The 20,372-nt window shown below is 29.8% G+C and overlaps 1 protein-coding gene across 8 annotated transcripts in view; it reads right to left on the bottom strand.

Moving 5' to 3' along the window:
- Window positions 1–20,372, bottom strand: part of LOC129960302 (cyclin-dependent kinase-like 4) — a 76,382-nt gene that overhangs the window by 8,431 nt on the left and 47,579 nt on the right. For all 8 annotated transcript variants that reach the window (XM_056073631.1, XM_056073629.1, XM_056073637.1 and 5 more), the window contains 4 exons: window positions 11,379–11,500; window positions 9,260–9,332; window positions 5,818–5,908; window positions 3,346–3,543 (listed from right to left, as the gene is read on the bottom strand). In XM_056073631.1, the coding sequence (XP_055929606.1) occupies window positions 3,346–3,543; window positions 5,818–5,908; window positions 9,260–9,332; window positions 11,379–11,500 (484 nt within the window). The remainder of the gene's footprint in view (window positions 1–3,345; window positions 3,544–5,817; window positions 5,909–9,259; window positions 9,333–11,378; window positions 11,501–20,372) is intronic.

Raw genomic sequence — 20,372 nt, forward strand, 5'->3', positions numbered from 1 at the left:
TTGTGGACCATTTTTAATTAAATATAAATGTCAACGCAAAGGTATTTTTCAAAAGATTTATATTGCAGTCTTCATTTGTTTTTCAACTAAAGCCATACATTTGGAAATAGTTACCGATCTAACGTCTAATGGTTTAATTGCAATTTTAAAACGCTTCTTTGCCAACGTGGTAAATGTGCAAGTATATTTTCGGATAACACAGGAAATTTTGTTGGAACAAATTCAGAATTAAAAAGATTGAAAAAATTAATGAGTAATCCTGATGATACTTTAAATAATTATCTAACGACAGAAAGTATTGATTGGAAATTTATTCCCCCAAGGTCTCCTAATTTTGGAGGCTTGTGGGAATCAGGTATCAAATCTTTTAAATTTCATTTAAAGAGAGCAGTAGGCTCTATAAAACTCACATTTGAAGAATTTTTAATATTAACTGCAGAAATCGAAGGTGTTCTAAATAGTAGACCTATTGTACCCTTATCTACGAATCCTAATGATTATACAGCTTTGACTCCGGGACATTTCTTAATTGGCCTTCCAATAACTTCAATTACTGAACCACAATTAATTGAAAAATCAGATAATTATTTGTCAAAATGGCAAAAATTAACTAAATTAGTACAACAAGTTTGGAAAAATTGGAAACGTGATTATTTGAATAATTTACATTTTAGAAACAAATGGCAGTTTGCTAAGAATAATGTAAATCTTAATGATATGGTTGTAATCAAAGATCCAGACTTGCCTTCATATAAATGGAGACTAGGTAGAATTCAAGAATTAATAAAAGGTTCAGATGGCTTGGTCAGAGTTGTTGTAATAAGAGTTTTGAATGGTGTTATTAAAAGAGGTATTAGTCAAATATGTTTACTCCCAAAAAATTAATTGAATTTATATGTGTATATGATTGTAAATGATATATAGACTTGAACTCATTTGTATAAATTTGTATATATAAGAATTATTTCAGTATTATTTTGTGTAAATTTGTTATATAAGAATTATTTTAGTATATATTGTTTTGTTTTTATATTTATTCAATTTTTGTAATAATTCTGTCGAATTTATTGTGATGTGTGAAATTCATATAGTGTCTGAATATTGAAATTGTGCAATTTCAAGGCGGGAGTATGTTACGTAAGCATGTTGCCCCGCCTCTCACTTGTAACGCCCTCAAGCGGTATATGTAAAAAAAACTATCAGTCTTGTAACATCATCGATGTAGCAGCAACGCCGAAAGGCAAAGCTCAAAGGAACTCCCGAAAGCGGAGAAACAATAAAATTTTTAAAATTCTAAAAAGGTCCATCATCATTGTTGAACCTCCCCAACATATGTGCTCATGGGTAAATCTTCCAGCGATTATTTCAGTAAAAATATGAATACAGAATGTAATATATATATTTATATACATACAGTGTCCTCTCTAATTATGGCCCAACTGCTAATTTCTAAATTTCCAGTTGGGAAAAAAGGATCTAAATAATGTAAGCTTATATTTTATGATTTTTGAATCAGTAAATATTTTTAAAAAAATTACGAAACATAAGTTTGTATACTGTTCCCAATTAATAAAATTTTGACAATCCAAACATATTAAATAAAAAAGTTCTACTGTTATGAGACTAAAACTGTGACTTTCAATTTCATCACTTTTGGCAAGTCATCGGCAGTCTCATGCATTGATTGGTGGATCTTCCTGCTGGCGGCAAGCAAAATGATGCAAAATAGTGACAATCAAAGCTTCTTAATTCGTTCAGCTTCAGTTACAGAAGGGTGCAACGTATTTTTTCCCTTTCGTTTCCAATGCCAGAGTGTCAAGAATATTGTAATAAATATAGTTAATGAAAATGGGGAAAAGTATTAAAATTTAGTAATTATTTATTAAATAGTGTTAAAATTTATTCTTTCATAAATTTTTCAGCAGTTTATTTACTGATAAACGTCTGCATGACTTTATTATTGCATGATAAATGTATTTTTGTGTCATTTAAAACATTTTTCAAATTGGAAAAATAGCATTATTGAAATATGCCGATCTCTAACAGTTTAGAAACAAAATATTTGGCTACGATTATAGCCTATATATGATACACAATTCAATAAGCAAATGAAAGGAAACATTGAATTCACAGTCACAATTCACTTTTCGGATCTTACAACAGTAAAGGAAACTCATAAGACCTTTTATTCAAGAACTTAAATACCAGACTGCGGTGGTCTGGTGGTAATGCCACAGCTTCAAAAACGGAGGATTTCAGGTTCGAGACCCGATTCTGCCAAAGAACCGTCGTGAAAGAGGGTCTGATCCGTTGGGTCAAGCTAAATCCGTTTGGGTCAAGCATGCTACCACTGATGTGGTGCGGATAATTGGATAGTGGGGTGCCAGCTCAAGTGTCGTCCTCGTCATTTGACCGCTGCTCAAAATTATGAAGCCCATCCCAAAATAGCCCAAGTGTTGCTTTAAAATAGCATGTTAATATAATTAAACTAAATCAATAATGTAAATAATTCAAATAATTCCAATAATTAGCCAAAAATTAAAGGAAACAACTCACACTGACATGGGAAATGCAGCAATTAAATTATGCATTGATAAATATAAAAAAAAATTAATCATTTATTAAATGGAAGAAATTAATATAAAAATAAGAAAACAAATACAGCATTTACCGAATGCACTGAAACTTATGTGATCGCGCTAGATTTCTCCACGGAAGAAACTGTTACTATTAACGTGTTCATTATTTATCAGAAAAGTTCTTCCGTTTAAAAAGAAATTAATAATTTATTTTATGAATAAAAAATTTATCCCCTCGTATATTTACATGAATTAAATTTATCCATGGGTTTGAAAAAATATATATTTTTTATCAGCACCTCTCAAAATCTAATAAGTGGAATTTTAGCTGCCCTACATTTACTTTTCGCTACAGTTCAACATCGAGAGCCTGAACTGCGGATTTAGCTTAATTTCACTTTTTTTAAATGCCCCTCCCCTCCCCCGCCTTGCGCACTTTACCTCTGAGCCTGGCACGCTGCGTTTTATAAATATCTGTATTTAATTCAACAGCTCAAATTGCCAACTAAGAACTGAAATTTAATCTTTAATTTATTACAAATAATAATATCATTCTTTTTGTCAACGCGATGATTTTTTTTTTATCAATAAACTGATTTATAGATTGAACTGATGCTCGATGTAGGTTTTGTCTACATTATACAACAGAAGCTTGCATATGTGTGCGTTTGTGAATGTGATTCAAATGAAGTTGATTAATTCTAGAAGTATAGTAAATATAGGTTATTTAAAATTATAAGCATATTACAATAACCAATACAATTACCTAAAGTTTTCCGAATGAGATACAATTGGTCAACATCTGATTTTCCAGGCCAAAGGGCTTCTCCTCTCATAAGCTCTGCAGTTACACAACCGATGGCCCATACATCAACTGCTGGACCGTATTGGGTTTCTCCCACTAAAAGCTCTGGAGCTCGATACCATCTTGTTGCAACATAATCCGTATAATTTTCACCTGGACCTGAAACAAAAAGGTGTATTGCTGAGGATACATGTCAATTTTCCAGGTGATTTTTTAAATCGCAAAATATAAAACTAGCTTATTTAAGAACTGGAAACCTTCAGGGATTTTATTTTTAAGAAAATGTTTCTCCGCAATCATTTTCCTACCGAAAGCAATTAACATTTTAGTGTTTTTTAATTTCAAATTGAACCTCTCAAATGGATGAATCGACACGAAAATTCCAAAAAAGATCTGGTCACGCATATCAAAAAGGAGATATGAATTCAAATTAAGATGAATTTCTTTTAGTATTGAAATAAAAAAAATTATAGGGAAATTATAGTTTATTAGATTGTCATTAGATTAATAGTTTATTACATTGCCAGCTATTTTTTATACCCTGAAAAGTATATTTAACTTCGTGTATTTTTTATATTTACACCACGCTTTATTAACAAATGGCAATCAATCCTTGATATTTAATATAATTGTAAAATAAACATGCAATTATTTTGTGTTTTGACTAATGGGAATTTTTAGATTAAATTTTTTTCAGTTAGGGGGGGGTATATATAAAAAAATAAAAATAAGAATTTATATTGATCGATAGCCACGAGTCGTCCTTTGAAATTATCTAAGAAAAAAGATTTTTTTTTGAAATATTTGTGTTGATTTAGACACAAAAAAATTATTTTATCCTCTTCAGATAACCAGACATTTGATGATGGAAATTAGGAGTTATCAAATACATTTGTCAACCCCGGCGGTTATATTGTGATAAAGAAGTTCGGAATGTTTAAAAAATAGCTCAGGTTATATAAGTTTAAAGTTTTTATCAAGAAAATGTTGTTCATATTGCAGAATTTTGAAACTAATTTTGATGAAGAAAACAAGTTAAAGAAAAAAGGAGGATTCAAACTTTAGAGAAGGAGATTTTTTTAAAAAAAATCCTGCTCATGATCATTGTTAGTACAACTTCTTGCATTAAAGTCATGATCGATCCTGAGCGATGCTTTTATCATAGTGAATTAATTCACTTTGCAATCCTTTAAAACTGTAAAAAAATATTGTAATTTATCGAATTCTTTTTTGTTTTCTCCAAAAAAATATCTGCTCATTCCAGATCTCTTGATTTTTGCATTGTTCTAAATCTAATAATGCCTGTGCTATCATTAACCACGCAAAGAAAAAAAAATCCAGGAACAACTAAAAGATTTTCACTGTTTTTTTTTTTTTCATTCCCCTTAGTGAGGTGACGTGGAAAACTGCGCTTTAAATGTTTTATGTATAAATAATATAATCCATCCGCCCAAACTCATTACATATTCAGAATTGTAGAAAAAGAGACTTATGAACGTGTATTAGTGTATTTAAGTTTTTATTTTATTAAAAAATATTTTTCAGTTTTTAGGTCTGAAATTGCATAGAATTTGTATTCACGCTGTTTTTTAGAAGAGGGAAGCCTATTTTTTTGTGCAACCAAATTTTGAAAGCTTTGTTCAAATCTTTTACTGCTTTTACTACATCTTATCTATATTCATAAATACTGGTTAAATGTAAAAAAAAAGGGTTCCAATCTCTACATGGAATTTACAGTGGTCATTAATATCACAATTTTTTAAAAATTCGTTCTGAAATTTGCAATTTTGAAAGCAAAACATTTTCTGTTTGCCGAAAATTTACTTACATTATTTAAATTTACTTACTTACATTACTTGCTGAAAACTTACTTACATTACTTAGTAAGTAAGTAATTAACATTACTTACTTACCATTTCTTAATTAATTACACATTAATTCTATAAAGAAGTTTCAGGATTCCGCTTAGATGAAAATTATTTTTAGGCTTTTCATTTTAGATTAGAATTTAATAGCAGTGTATAAGAGTAACTACAAGATACGAAACTATTTTTGTCTGTTCAGTCACGATAAATACAAAATGGTAATTCACCAAGAGTTTTATAATTCAAAAATATTTTCTACGTGCGCCATTAACAAAATCAAATTTATAGAACACTTTTAAAGGTTTTATTTCTTCTGCGTACCAGAAAAAATTTACCATATAATGAATGTATTTTCTGAAATATTATTATACATACTCTGTGGCATAGTTCATTAAATATATTGCTCGTAAATGAGTAATTGCAAAAAAAAAAAAAAAAAAAAAAATGCACACTATATTATAATACAGTACTTATACATGGATACATGATACATAACATAACATTTAGGGTAAATGAAGAGATACATTAGTTTATTTATTGCTTTATACACGAAAAAATAATTACTTACTTAATGTCCTGGCAAAACCAAAGTCGCATAATTTTACAATTCCATCTTTGGTTATAAGGATATTTTCAGGTTTGACATCTCTATGAATACACTGTATTGAAAATAAACATTATATTTCACAAGCTTAAAAGTAAAACTCCATATTTTTCAAAAAGTATTTCTGGTATTTTTATTCAAAGACTTAACATGAAAGCGTAGGCATACAGCTGGACATCGCCTTTTTCCTTTTCATTTACAGAACTAAAATCTATATTTAGTTGGAGTAATGATTTTTAAATTTTGGTCTAAGGGAAATTAAGTGTTAAATAGAATGTTTAATAATACTATAGCTAACATTTTGTGAGTGAAGATGAACACATTTTCATATCTATGCAGATATGAAAATGAATGCTAAATTAATATGAATGCTAGATTAGATATGAATGCTAGATTAAGTTTAGATATATTGTTTTAAACTAAGTACTTTTTGTCTTCATGTCAATATAAAGTTAAAAAAAATAATATTCTGGTTATCACACATCATGTTCGAACTTTCATTTAATTTCTATGCAAACATTCATCGCACTATAATAGAGTAAAATTTTACGGAATATTATATTTAAAATACAGGTTGCGTTATTTAATGGCGTGCAATAATCTAAATGGAAATAAGTACGATTTCTTGAATCTATAAAATTAACATCATATTAAACCAAGGATTGATATAAAATTTATTCACTTTAAGTGTTTCTATACTGATCAAAACTTTACGTAAACATGAAAATAAGTATGGGATTTACGGAAAATCCTTCTGTATTTTTTGAATTTTTAAAAAAATGTTTAGTTGAGTAGTTGCTTTTTTTTATACTAATTAAGAAACGCCTTTTAATCTAAATAATATTGTCTTTAAGTCAATAAATAAATTGGAGTATAACTCGCTGACAAGAGGAGATCTCATCTGATATGCATTGGTTAAAGATGTTAATAATTAATTTTTTTGACATCTTGTATTTGTTTGAAAATGCTATTCCTTTCTGAGAAATAATAAATCATAAAATAAATAATTTATTATAAATAAGAAGTATGAATGCATATAAAACAACAGAAAACTTGAATAATTTTATGGAAATAATGCCACAAATATCGAGAAATCGTAATTAACTTGTAATGATAATGTCTGTGAGTACGTATGTCTGTCTGTTGATGCTCTACATGTCAGACCATTTAAAAATGGGCTACTGAATTTGGCACAAATATATTTTAAAGGTTGAGAATGTGCAATGCGGAGTGATACTTTTGAAATTACCTCCGTTCCAATATTGAAATCTACTCTCTACGGGTGGATTGAGCCATGGCAGTGCATATGACTGTTTCAGTTGTGATCCTTAAAACTCCATCTCTATTACCCTCTTCCTATTGTTTCTACAACGGTCATTTAGATCACCCCGGCGGCTACGGCAAGCGAGGGTAATTCCTTTTATGATAACAGTACAGCAAAAGACTAATGCATATACTAAATATATTCCATTTTATTAAATAGTTATCTGTTATCGCCATATACTTTATAACTCCATTTCTTTCTTTGCCTGTTTTCGTATAGAACAATTACGACTGGATTTCTCAGTTTACTTTCGGCCAAACATTACGCTCTAGTATAAATTCATATTTTTCTATCCAAGCAAAAGTGATTGGTTTTTGTGTACTCGAAATACCCAAAAAGTTCATTGGAATTCTTTAAATTCACCCTGTATATATATATATATATATATATATATATATATATATATATATATATATATATATATATATATATATATATATATATTTTGAACTTTAATTTCAACTTAATTAATTTCCAAGATTTTATTTTAATTTAGACCCTAGTAACTTCATTCTAAAATATTCTCTTATTTCGTGATCCAATTCCACTTTCTCTACTTAATTAATTCAAGAGAAGCTTTATAAAATTGCTTAGTCAGCTAAACGCCGATACTTTCACACTCTCAGCGTGAAGGGGTAAAAATGTCCAGTAAGCACATTCTTTCTTAAAAGATCCCTGTGTTTCCCTTACATGTGATTGACATGTGTCAGAAATCCCTATCAGAATCTTATTAATATATTAGCACTGTGGAGAAATATTTTCCCTATCAAAATCTAAGGTTATATAAAGCGAGGGATAATTTATTTCGGCCCCTTTCCCCACTCCGGCTTTTGTACTGCGCTGTGGCGGACGCGCAATGTCCGCGTCCTTGCTTGTAAATAATTATGCTTTCCCGATGGATTAAAAAGAATTTAAAAATGTAAAAAGTCTCTTTACTGTCTTCAAACTGCATCCTGCTTCACAACAAAATATGTTACATATTAAAAAAGCCGACAGGATTTCCGAAATGTATTATATATATATATATATATATATATATATATATAATTACTTGTAGTGAATGCAGCGGTAGCAAATGGACATGGATAATGATATATATAGGGCATAATGATAACATGCCTTATTTCTTTATTTTTAATGTTCATTATCACTTTAATGTTGAAATTGCTTTACTCAGCTTATGGTAAGCATCAGGCTGTCTGACAACCGTCACTATAGGATTATAATGATTTTTCTTTTCAGTGGTCTTTCTTTTAAATTTTTTTTTTTTTTACCAGATCAAATAGATGTCTATATTTATACTGTTTGGAGCCAAAAGTTTCTTTTATAGGAGAATCATGCATTGTGGTTTGAGTTACTCTGCACTCGATAAATGCAACGATGGAGGGAACATAAGCAAAGTCTGTGGACACAAGTTTTTCGCATTAATTGAAGCTCAGGAAATTCTTGAGATAAATATCAGGCAGCTTAAGAACTCAGCTTTATCTTGAGTTCTGCTTTAAGAATTAATATTTTTAATTCTGAAAGGTATTATTAATATGATTATCTCGGATAAACGATTATTAAAAGTCGTCGTAATAATACTAGACTTCAAGTTTTTAAGAAGACTTAGCAAAATTTATTAAACTTGAAATGTTTAGTTTACTTCTGCCCAACATATTCATTAAATCTTATTATCACAATTTCTATTTGCAATAAATTAGGACAAAACTTAGATTGCAAATAATCAGAATTATATAAGGACATTTTTTTTCTAAGAAAGACAAAAAAATATTTTTTTGGATGGAATAAAGAACTTTTCAGAAAAATATTAAATTCAAAATAAATAAAGATCATAGTACTATAGATCAACAATTTATTAATTCATTTTAACCTAAAATTTGGAAAATCAAATTAAAACAATTTTAATGAATAATCCGGTAATTCAACAGTTGAAGTCCTAACTTCTAGAAAGTTAGTAACATACATGTCACTTAAATACACTTTTATGGCTCTCCAAAAGAGAAGAATTATCATTACATATTTATTTTAGAAGAAGCAGACACCGAAAGAAACAAAAAAATATTAAACTATTACACTTACATTATGTTCGTGACAAAAGTTAACGGCCTGTAATGTCTGCCAAATGATTCTCTTTGTTAAGTTGTCTGGAACTCTATAAGAAAGTTAAGAACATTGACATAAATACTTCATAATGACCTACCTGGAAATTTCAAGAAGACAGAAAATTTTTCTTTTAAATCTTAGAAACAGATTATACGCGAATTTTTTATTTACTAAATACTGATTTAAGTCCACACCTCTTTTTCGTATTATTACAAAATATCGATTTGGGATATAACAATACATTTTAAAATGTCATAAAATTAGCAATCAAGATGAATTTTTAAACATATTTATAAATTAAACGCTATTGGTGCTAATAATTTTCTGTCGACGATCTGAATGAAATTAAAACAGACGAATGAACGATATTGAAGAAGTTCAAAACAATTACTTTTGGGAAAGATAGCAAAAAAGTTAAAGAACACTAATATATGAGAATAAATAAGCAAGATAACGATTTTATTCAAGGAGAGTTTACAAATGAGAAATTCTACTTCCTTCATTTCTCCAGTAATATCGACCAGGAATTGCTCAAATTTAATTATAATCACTATGACATTGGCAAACAGCAATGACCACTAAACAGATAAAGTAACTTATACAATTTTGGTTATACCAAGACTCAAAGAATAGAGCACGGGATGACACTAGTAATTTTTAGTAGAAAAGGTGGCGTAATGGCATTCATTTGTATATTCAAAAAATAGGTGACGATTTTTTACAAGCGCTCTTTCAGATAGTCAAAAATAAGAAGGGAATGGAAACTAGAATTTATTTTTATTTAAATATTGAAAAGAAAAGAGGACGGAGTTTCGTTCGTAATTTCTTATAAAAACTTCAGTGACATTGAACCTTATTTACACTTTCTCGAAATGGGATTCGTGAGGAATTCTTAGCATCGCGTTCACAGATAGTTAAACTTAAATAAGAAAAAAAAAAAAAAAAAAAAAAAAAAGGAATTTATTTTTATTACAAAAAGATGGAATGCAATTCATAATTTCTAACAAAATCTTTGGTAGCTTTATTGTGGTTTATTTGAACATTCTTGAAATGGGATTCGTGATAATTTCTTACGAGAACGTTCTCGGACAATCAAAATTGTAAAAAAGATAGAATGGATTCATAATTCCTAGAAAAATCTTTGATAGCGTTATTGCGGTTTATTTGAATAATCTAAAAACGAGATTCGTGATGATTTCTTACGAGAGCGTTCTCAGACAATCAAAATTTTAAAAAAGATAAAATGCGATTCATAATTCCTAGCAAAATCCTTGATAGCGTTATTGTGGTTCATTTGAACATTCTAGAAACGAGATTCGTGATGATTTCTTACGAGAACGTTCTCAGACAATCAAAATTAAGTCAGAAGCATACACTGGAGTCTATTATAAATTAAACATTGAATAGCTACTCCACATTGCAAAAATATAACATGAATATACTAAGAATGTTCCGTAAAACCCATGCAAGCTATCTAATAACATTAAACGAGCAATTCTTGTATATATATAAATTAATTTTATGTATCTCGGAAACGGCTTTAACGATTTGGATCAAATTTTATAGTTAAATAAGGTTTTGCTTTTTTAACCATATAGGTGTCTTTTCTGAACGTAAAAAAGAACCCCACATTTTTGTGTATTAGAGCCTTTTTCTATCTGCTCTCATGCTGAAAATATCATATAGCGTCATGTCGTAAATTTTTGTGGTACTTGCATTGCTGCCATAGGATGATAACCTACTGGTATCTCGAAATTTTGTTAGATGGCGCTATATGACGTAATCCGAATACGAATACGTTCGTCACACATTCAATAGCAACAATGCAATCATTATGTTAACTAATTAACTTGTCGCACAAGTAACATTATCGTATTAAATATTTTCTCCGAAAATCACGATTTTACAAAAAAAAAAAAAAAAAAAAAAGGATACTGCCAAGTGAAGCTTAGTCTAAACTAACAATATTTTTGTTTAGTAACAATATTTTAGTTTATAACAATATATATATTAACAACTTTGTAAACTAACAATATTTTTTTTGTTCGTAATCAGTTTTATATCTGAATCCCAGAAAAATTAATATAGTACTTACCCTTTGGGATGTTTCTCTAATATATCTAAAACTGTATGCTCGCAGTACTCGAATACCAAATGGAGCTTGCGTTTTCTTCGGAAGACTTCAATTAAATTTACAAGATTTGGATGCTTCAGTTGCTGAAAAAATAATCAATTATCAAATGATATGACATATTAGAATTTTGATATATTCGTATAAATAAATACAAAACTGAATAGTATATCTTTTTTATACATTTGATTTAGAAAGTAATTAACATGATCAAGAAAAGCAAAGTTTTATTTGGAATCCATTATTTGATTTTAAAATTCCTGAAAATGAGGTAGTTTTGTAAACAAATATTTAGAGTGTCTAACTTGTATAAACTTCATTAAAAATTACTTCTTTTTTATTTCTCCACTTAATATGGATGGAAATAGAGCTTGTTTTAAAATATAGACACATGGTATAATTTCAAATTATTATCTAGTTTTATAATTAAAGTAGTGTAAATTTTGATTTAAAATTTAGTTACTATCTTGGCAAATTCGTAAATGAACGAGTTCCAAAAATGATTTAATTAATACTATATATCGCAGATTTTCAATTAATTCAGTTGTATTTATTTGAAATCGTTGTTCAGTTTGCTTGATTTACTCAGAAGCCTAATTTATGATTTTTGCATCTTCTTTCTTGAAATAAATTTTATTGTGTCTCGAACTTTGTGTATCTTTCATTGTTTATTTCTCATGTGAAAACAGAACGGTAAAAATAAAGGTATTATTGGTATAATGGATATAAGTTAAAACTCTAATTTTTATATTTTCAAAAAAAATTATAAAAGGAAAATATGCAGGATACCCATTCTAATAGAGGTCCACCACCTAATTTTCAAATCGTTATGTATAGGTATACGTTTCCATTTGAAAAAATTGTTTTTAAATCCCTGAAGAAATATATTTTATCCTGTTTAAATCAGCAAATATACAGCTGAACAAATTACAAAAATTTTATACAGCTCTTTGATCCTATCAATCATATATAGTTAAAAAAAATTTTGAATCTCTAATATTTGAAGTAAAAAAATATTACGACTAAAATTTACCTTGTTATGAAACTTTGAATATTACTGTTTTAGAAGATTATAGACTATTTCATTGATAACCTTAATAATTTGTCAATAAGTGGTTAGTGCTTTCTCGACGTGGTCATTGATTTAATTAAAATAATGCAACTGAAATTTTTTATAACTCGGTCAATTTCAGTCCAAGAAGAGCAGAACTTTTTAAATTAAAATTTTCGAGCTTCAAGGATATTTTACTGAATATGACTAATTAGACTAAAGAATTTCATAAAATTTCTGCATAATTTCTAGTAATTAAATTAATTTTTTTCCAGCAATGCATTAATTGACTAAAAATATATTAAGTATTATCTTTAAGTCACTTAACGCATTTTAATAACTGAAAATATATACTTATATCCAATAGTTTAGAAATTAGATATTGAGCTATTATTTAAATGTACATCTGGAACATACTAAAAATAATCCCCTCTTAAAACTTGACTGGAATATCTGCTTTTATTTGAGTTATATTTTATATTAAAAGGCGAAAAATTCCAGAGCAAGAATGATTCATTAATATGAAGCTGAAAATTCTGTAAATTCAATTCCATATTATACAGTAATTTAAAAAAAAAAAAAATTAAACTTTTATCAGATAATTTTAATAACTGACGGGAAAAATTATTTAAGTATAAAATTCTGCGCAATAGCCTTAATTTTTTAATTAATTATTTTTGATTAAAAAAATTAAATTCCGCATTACATTTTTCAAGCAAATTTACTGTACTCCTTTATACTCTATATTATAGATTTATCTAACATCTGTTAATAAAAATATTACAATGCAGAGATAAGATTTTAGTACTTAAATATCTTAAAGATAAAAAAAATACTGATTGCGGATTTAAAGAATTAAGAAAATCAGGAGAATAATGAGAATCAGGAAGTGAATGTATCTGGTATACTATAAACAGGCAAAAACAAAGTCACTTCATTCTACGTTTTCAGAAACGGCAAAATAGATTAAAATACCTCTATATAAGATATGATTTGAATAAAGAGATACTAAAGTTTGAAATAATGAAAATATGTTGACACTGAATAAACAAAATTTCCAATTCCCTAAATATATAAAGAAATTTTAAGACACAAAATTTTGCAACGAATTTCTTTTGGAGAATAAAATAATGAGGTAAACTAAAGACTATGATACAATTTATTTATATTGAATCTTTTAAAACGCATATTTTCTTTTATTGGATTTATATAAGCATTTAATATCAATAACTTTATAAAAATCTATATGCCGGATGATTTTTCCATTAATTTACGCAGTTAGGATGATTTATTTCGGACAAAAAGAACTCAGATTCAATTCTGATTTTTAAAAAATCCACTGCGTACGTGGAATTGGAGCACATAAAATCTCAGAATCTGCTACGTTTATGTGGCGTAGAAATTCGAAAACAGGAGTGGTGACTTACGTTTTGTCCTCGGTATATTCTAACTGTTCAGAATAATGAAATGCTTTTAAAACATTTCAAAACTAGAAGTTAATCTACTAGTTTTTTTTTTTTTTTTTTACTAAGTATTTTGAAAGTAGTCATCATTTGTAGAATACAGTTACGTTCGAAATGCTGAAATTTGAAATCATTGTGTTACTAAAAAGAGTATTATTAACTGAACTAAATAAAAAAAAAAATGTATTATTAACTAAACTAAACTAAATAAAAAAGGACCGTTAATCGAAGTAATGAAAAAAAAAAAAAAAAACAAGCATCGTTTGAAACCCATAAAATACATCACATAGTTGAGAATAGTACAAGTGAGTGACGTCACAGTCATGCTGTAAACGTCAGCAAGCATCCATTTAGCTTCACTTAGCTGTTGCGCATGCGCAAAATATAAAAAAAACCGGCAAATACTAGAAGTGCTTGGCGTGTATCCCGAGAGCATTAACTGATTTAATTTAATTTCAGAATTATTTTCATATCTTACAAGAGTAAAAAGAAGTGACGTCATAGAGCAGCGTAAAGCTACATGCATTTATGTGGATGAATTGCTCATTTATGCTTGTCACGTGACTGAGATGTTATGCTAATCAATTTTAATCGTTTTGAGTTTGCAGTATATTCTAGAAGACTGAGAAACGAAACAGGTGTTTTGTGAATCTTTCCATTTGCACAAATGTCATATGAAAGTGGAAACTCTGTCTACCCTTTGGTTACATACTCGCTAATGCCATGTTCAAATTAGAACAGCAACAACATTAATTGAAACTGAAGCAACAGAATTTCATAAAACAGAGTCCAATTAACGTTTTCAAAAAAATCGTCTTCACCATGTTCACGAAGATAGTGCCCCAGTTTTTTTTCTTTATCGGAAAAAGAAAAGGCCCATCACCTTGACAATGAAAAGTATTGGGAAAATAGGAAAGTATATATTTGATGTCGTATGTCTGTTGCATGACAACGCTCGATGCATCATCCGTTAGTTATAAAACTGACATCATGAAGGACTTTAACATCCGTCATATATATATCTTAGATACTACGCAATAAAACCTGATTTCTGTGTGAAAATAAAAGAAACGTATTTTTAAGCTAGAATTTTCTTCCTGGATTAAGCTTTCAGGGTTAGTATCTACAAAATATATCAATTATATGGCTATTTTAGGCTTACAATGAATGATGAACATATGTAAAGCAGTTGTATAAGGATTATTTCGAATTTTAATTTCTATTTAAAATGAGTTATGTGCCTTTGAACATGTTTCGAAATTTTGAACGAAATTTCATGGCATTTGAGAGCAGTGGTTTGATGGTAAAATTTCGGCTGCTGGAATGGATGATTTCAATTACAAAATGCAGTTCCACAAAAGATCTCCATGTATGTGGGCTTGTGCTTATCAGATTTGATGTTGAATTACAAATATACTGGTGGATTTTTAAAGAGAATAATGTCCGCCCAAGCTTTCTCCTCGTCATCTGATAACGGTTTAAAATTAAAAGATATATCCCAAATTACTCTCGGGATACTTCGATATTGGTGATTACTATTGAATATTAAATTATAATTTAATAGAGATCATATTTTAAAAAGAATGCAATAAAATATGTACTATGAAATATACAATTTTCGACAAGAGTTTTAATGAAATTATACTTTCTAAGCCTTTTTTTCTTTTGTTCAGCTCTTTGTCCTGCAGCTGATTAACGAATCAGGAATAGATTTAACCCATTTTTTGACCTACAGGTTGATTCTCTGAGAGAATTCACCAAATATTTCAATTAATTTCAATAATAAGACAATATTTCGAGAAAAAAGAAAGATTTTTTTTTGTTTTAATTTTTTCAAAATAATATCCACATTTTGAAATTAAGAATACTTTTTGTTATCTTCCTTTAATCTTTTAGGGATCACAATCGTCTCGTGATGGCTCCGTGATCAAAGGATCATGTTTGGAAGACTAGATTCCACTAAATTTCTGTCTTGTGTATGGGTTTAGTGCTCAATGATTATGTTGTCGGAAACCGAACTGATGCAGAATGGATTTTTGGAGAGTGGTGATCTAGCTCAAGAGCGATTCTCGTCGTCTGAGGATGGCTCAAAATTATCGTGACCCTCTCAAGATAGTTCTTTTTTATTTTCTTTTGCTTCGAAAATCCTTAAGCAGAAGTTGAATAGATCTACGACTATTTGAAAATTTTTGCCTGATTTGTTTTCCTAATTCTGGTCAATTTATGTACTTAAAGATTTGTGTTATAAAAAAATGAAGTAAAAAAATTATTTTCACCTTATTGGATCCGGGTTTATAATATTTTCTTTAATTATAGTTGTTGGCGCCAATAATTCAGCAGAACGCTCCACCTACTATTTTGTAGCGCCACCAAGTATGAAATGATATAACTTTTTAGTGTGTGTTGAGAGTGTTGAGAATAAAGCAATGGAGATACAGTCCAAGAGTTTGTGTTTCATTTATATGTGATTGAGCTTTCTAAAAACTGAGCTATCGTGGGCCAAAACATGGTCCGTCGAGCCGGAGACGACTATGCATCTATTGAATAGTGATTCATTATTTGAAATGCGTGATTTATTAGTGGAGATATCGTCGATGATGATGAACTTGGTGCGAAAATACCAAGAATGAGAATTCTGTTGTGGATAACTGGTCTCGAGGGACAGCAGTCCCAGCAAAGAGGTATAGGCAATATTATCCTTTGAGTTATTAACTAATTAATTTTGTTTTTGTTGAGTCATAATTAATTTTCCGAGACGAAGTTAATTTTGTTTTGATGAGTTATAATTAATTTCCCGAGACGAAGGTAATTTTGTTTTAATGAGTTTAGAATAAAATTGTGATAATATTGTTCTCTTGAATTATTTTGAATTATATATTTAAAATGGCGGGTTTAGCAAAATTAAAGGAAGATGAATTAAAAGTCGCTGCCGAGGAAATAGGTTTGGTTGTTGCGGAAGGCATGAAAAAGAGTGAAATAAAGCGTTTAATTAAGGAGAGTGATGTGTTCAAAAATGACAACGAAGTTGTTAAAGATGCTGTAGATTGAGTAATAGGGAATTGAAACCAAAAATCCGATCAGGATAGTGAAATAGAACTAGAGCGTCTTAGATTAGAGAGAACTAAAATAGAATTACAATTAGCGCAATTAAGGGCCAATGAAAATAGTATTTAGACTTCCGTTAATGTAGAGTGTAAAACCGAACCAGAAGAGTCACTGGATAGCTTATTAAAGTCTGTGAGAATATTGTGTATTAAACCACCGAGTAAAGCTCAGGATTGGGGTTTCTTTTTTACTTCGTTAGAGAGAGCACTTAGTACTAAAAAGGTTCCTGAGAAGTTTAAAGCAGAGATTTTATTAAATTTATTAGGAGAAAGAGCTTCTAATATCCCAACTTATATTGCTGAGAAAGATTTAAATAATCATGAAGAAATTAAATCAATTGTACTAAAAGAATTCGAGCCAACAGCGCAAGCGGTTTTAGAGAATTTTAGAAATGCTTCTAGAGATAACGAAACTCATGTGCAATTCGCGTCACGCTTAATGACGAGCTTTGAATATTATTTAAAATTAAGGGGTGTTACAGATTTTGAGACTCTAAAACAATTGATAGTTTCGAATAAATTATTCCAAACGCTGGACAAAGAAACAGCAACTATTATTAATATTAGACAAAATCAACAGTGGTTTACACCTCTCGAGTTAGGAAAAGAATGTAATCTGTATTTTGCTTCCAAAGGCAAAACCATTAATGAGACGAGAAGAGGGTAAAATTATAACAATAAATTTAAACCAGCATCAAAAGTATTTTTCAATGAGATGAAAAATAAAAATTGCGATTTATGTCTAAAGAGCGAGAATCATCCTTTGTATGCATGTCCTCAATTTAACAGACTTTCGGTTCTAGAACGCATAGAGGTAGTGAAAAATAAAAACGCCTGCTTCAAATGTTTATCGCCTAATTGCAGCGCTAAAAAGTGTTTGTATAGAAATTGTTTCTGTGGAAAAGCTCACAATATGTTAATACACTTTTCGAAAGAAGCAAAAAATGTTTCTTCGAATGTAAAAACCGTTGAAGTCATAAATAATTCGCAATCGGAGTGGAAAAATTCGGATCAAGGTTCAGTTTCCCCCAATGAGTAGAGTGCGTCTTTCGTTACAACAAATCTAATGGTAAATCAAAATGTAGTTGTGTCTACTGTAAGATGTTTAATAGAAGATAGATGTTCGCAATGGCAGGAAGTAAGGTGCCTTTTGGATAACGGCTCACAGTGCTGCCTCATGAGTCAGAATTGTATGCAGAGGCTAGAACTCCAAAGTGAAAAAATAAATCAATCTATTTCCTGTATTAATAATGCCTCGCTGGTAATTAATCGCGGAGTTACAGCAACTGTGGCTAATAAAAATAAAAGTTTCGAAAAAAATATTTCGATGTTAGTGGTATCAAAAATAACCGATTTAATACCGAATAAGATTATAGATATGCGTGTACATATTCCAGAATCAATTGACCTTGCGGATCGTAATTTTAATATTCCGGGCAAAATAGATATTTTAATTGGCGCTGAATACTTTTATGAAATAATAAAGCCGGGAAAATTAAATGCTAAAAATGAGAATTTGACGTTACAGGACTCTGTATTTGGGTATATTGTAGGAGGTAGCGTTTCGAGTTCAGTTAAATTAAATTCTAACTATTGCGGTTTAATATGTGGAACAGAAGAATTAAATTCAAACTTAAGAAAATTTTAGTAGATTGAAGAAATAGGTAATGAATTACCCAAAAGTAAAGAGAATGCTATTTGTGAGGAGCATTATGCACGAACACATAGAAGAGATGAGACAGGAAAATATACTGTGGCGATGCCATTTAAAGAGCACTGGTCATGTCTAGGGAATTCAAGGGATATTGCTCTAAAACGACTAGAATCGCTGTGGACTCGCTTGTCTAGAGACCAAAAATATCTGAAACTGTATTCTGACTTTCTGAAGGAGTATGAGGAGTTAGGCCACATGAGTGAGATACAAGGTGAAAGTGTTGAACCTGAAGTGACATATTATATGCCTCATCATGGCATCTATAGGCCTCAAAAAACAACTAAACTACGTACCGTGTTTAATGCGTCCATCTTGACTAGTAGTGGAAAATCACTGAACTCAATTCAGTATAACGGCGGAGTGATTCAAGACGATCTATTTACATTGCTAATTATATTCAGAAAGCATATATTTGCATTTACTACTGATATTCGTCAGATGTATCGTATGATTAATATAGATGAAAGTCAAAGAAATCTCCAAAGGATTTTATGGAAAGAGGGAGCTAATGAGCCCGTTAAACGTATCAGCTAAATACGGTTACCTACGGAATGGTTAGTGCTCCATATCTAGCCATGAGAACACTTAAACAAATTTCCATTGACGAGGGAAAAAAACTTTCCAAGTGCTGCATTAGTCTTGTGTCATGACTTTTATGAACGTTTTATGAACGTCATTTCAAGGGGACTTGATCCAACGAGAATGCAACTAAGTGACTTATTGTGGTTTGGTCCAACCTTTCTCCAAGAACTGGTTGTGAACTTTCCTGGTGATTGCGACGACATCCACGATCCATTGGACAGTTTTGTGCAGAACATGGACGTTTCTTCTGAGAAACTTTATTTAGCCGAATTCAAAATTCCGACTAATTGCTGTTTAGTTTCAGCTGTGGATTCAACATTTTTAGATAATATATTGTGTATATAATATAGTGTGTCAAATAAGTTTTATAAAATAACTAAAATCTTAGCCTTATTTTTAGATTTAGTAATAATTTGGGAAACTCGAGCAAAATGTCAGGTCCTTTAACCACCAAGGAACTGCAGTTGGCCAAGTTAACTTTAGTCAGACTTGTTCAGGTAATTAATTGCCTTTAATTGTGAAATGAAAGCTCTCGAAAAAGGTGAAAATGTTAACAAGAGTCTGGTAAGTTGCTTGAACCCATTTCTAGACGCAAACGATGTCTTACGTGTTGGAGGAAGATTAAGTAATTCTGATTTGTCATATGATTAAAAGTTTCCATATTACTTCCAAAGAATCACAAATATTTACATGTAATCTTAAATATTTACACGTTGGGGCACAAACATTGTTGCATTTGGTAAGACGGGAATATTGGCCATTATCTGGCAGAAATACAGCCAGAAAAAATTATTCACAAATGTGTCATTTGTGCTAAAACTAAACCTAGAACTATAACCCAAATTATGGTAAATCTCCCAACCAATAGAGTTAAACCTAGTTATCCTTTTACTCATGTTGGGATAGACTTTTGTGGACCTTTCTATATTAAATACAAGGGTCAGAGGAAAGGCAATTATCAAAAATGTTAGGTGGCTCTTTTCATTTGCTTTGCTACTAAGGCAATCCACTTGGAAATAGTCACTGACTTAACTGCAGAGGCAA

Source organism: Argiope bruennichi, chromosome X2 (assembly GCF_947563725.1).
Source record: "Argiope bruennichi chromosome X2, qqArgBrue1.1, whole genome shotgun sequence".
In the NCBI taxonomy this organism is placed as follows: domain Eukaryota; kingdom Metazoa; phylum Arthropoda; class Arachnida; order Araneae; family Araneidae; genus Argiope; species Argiope bruennichi.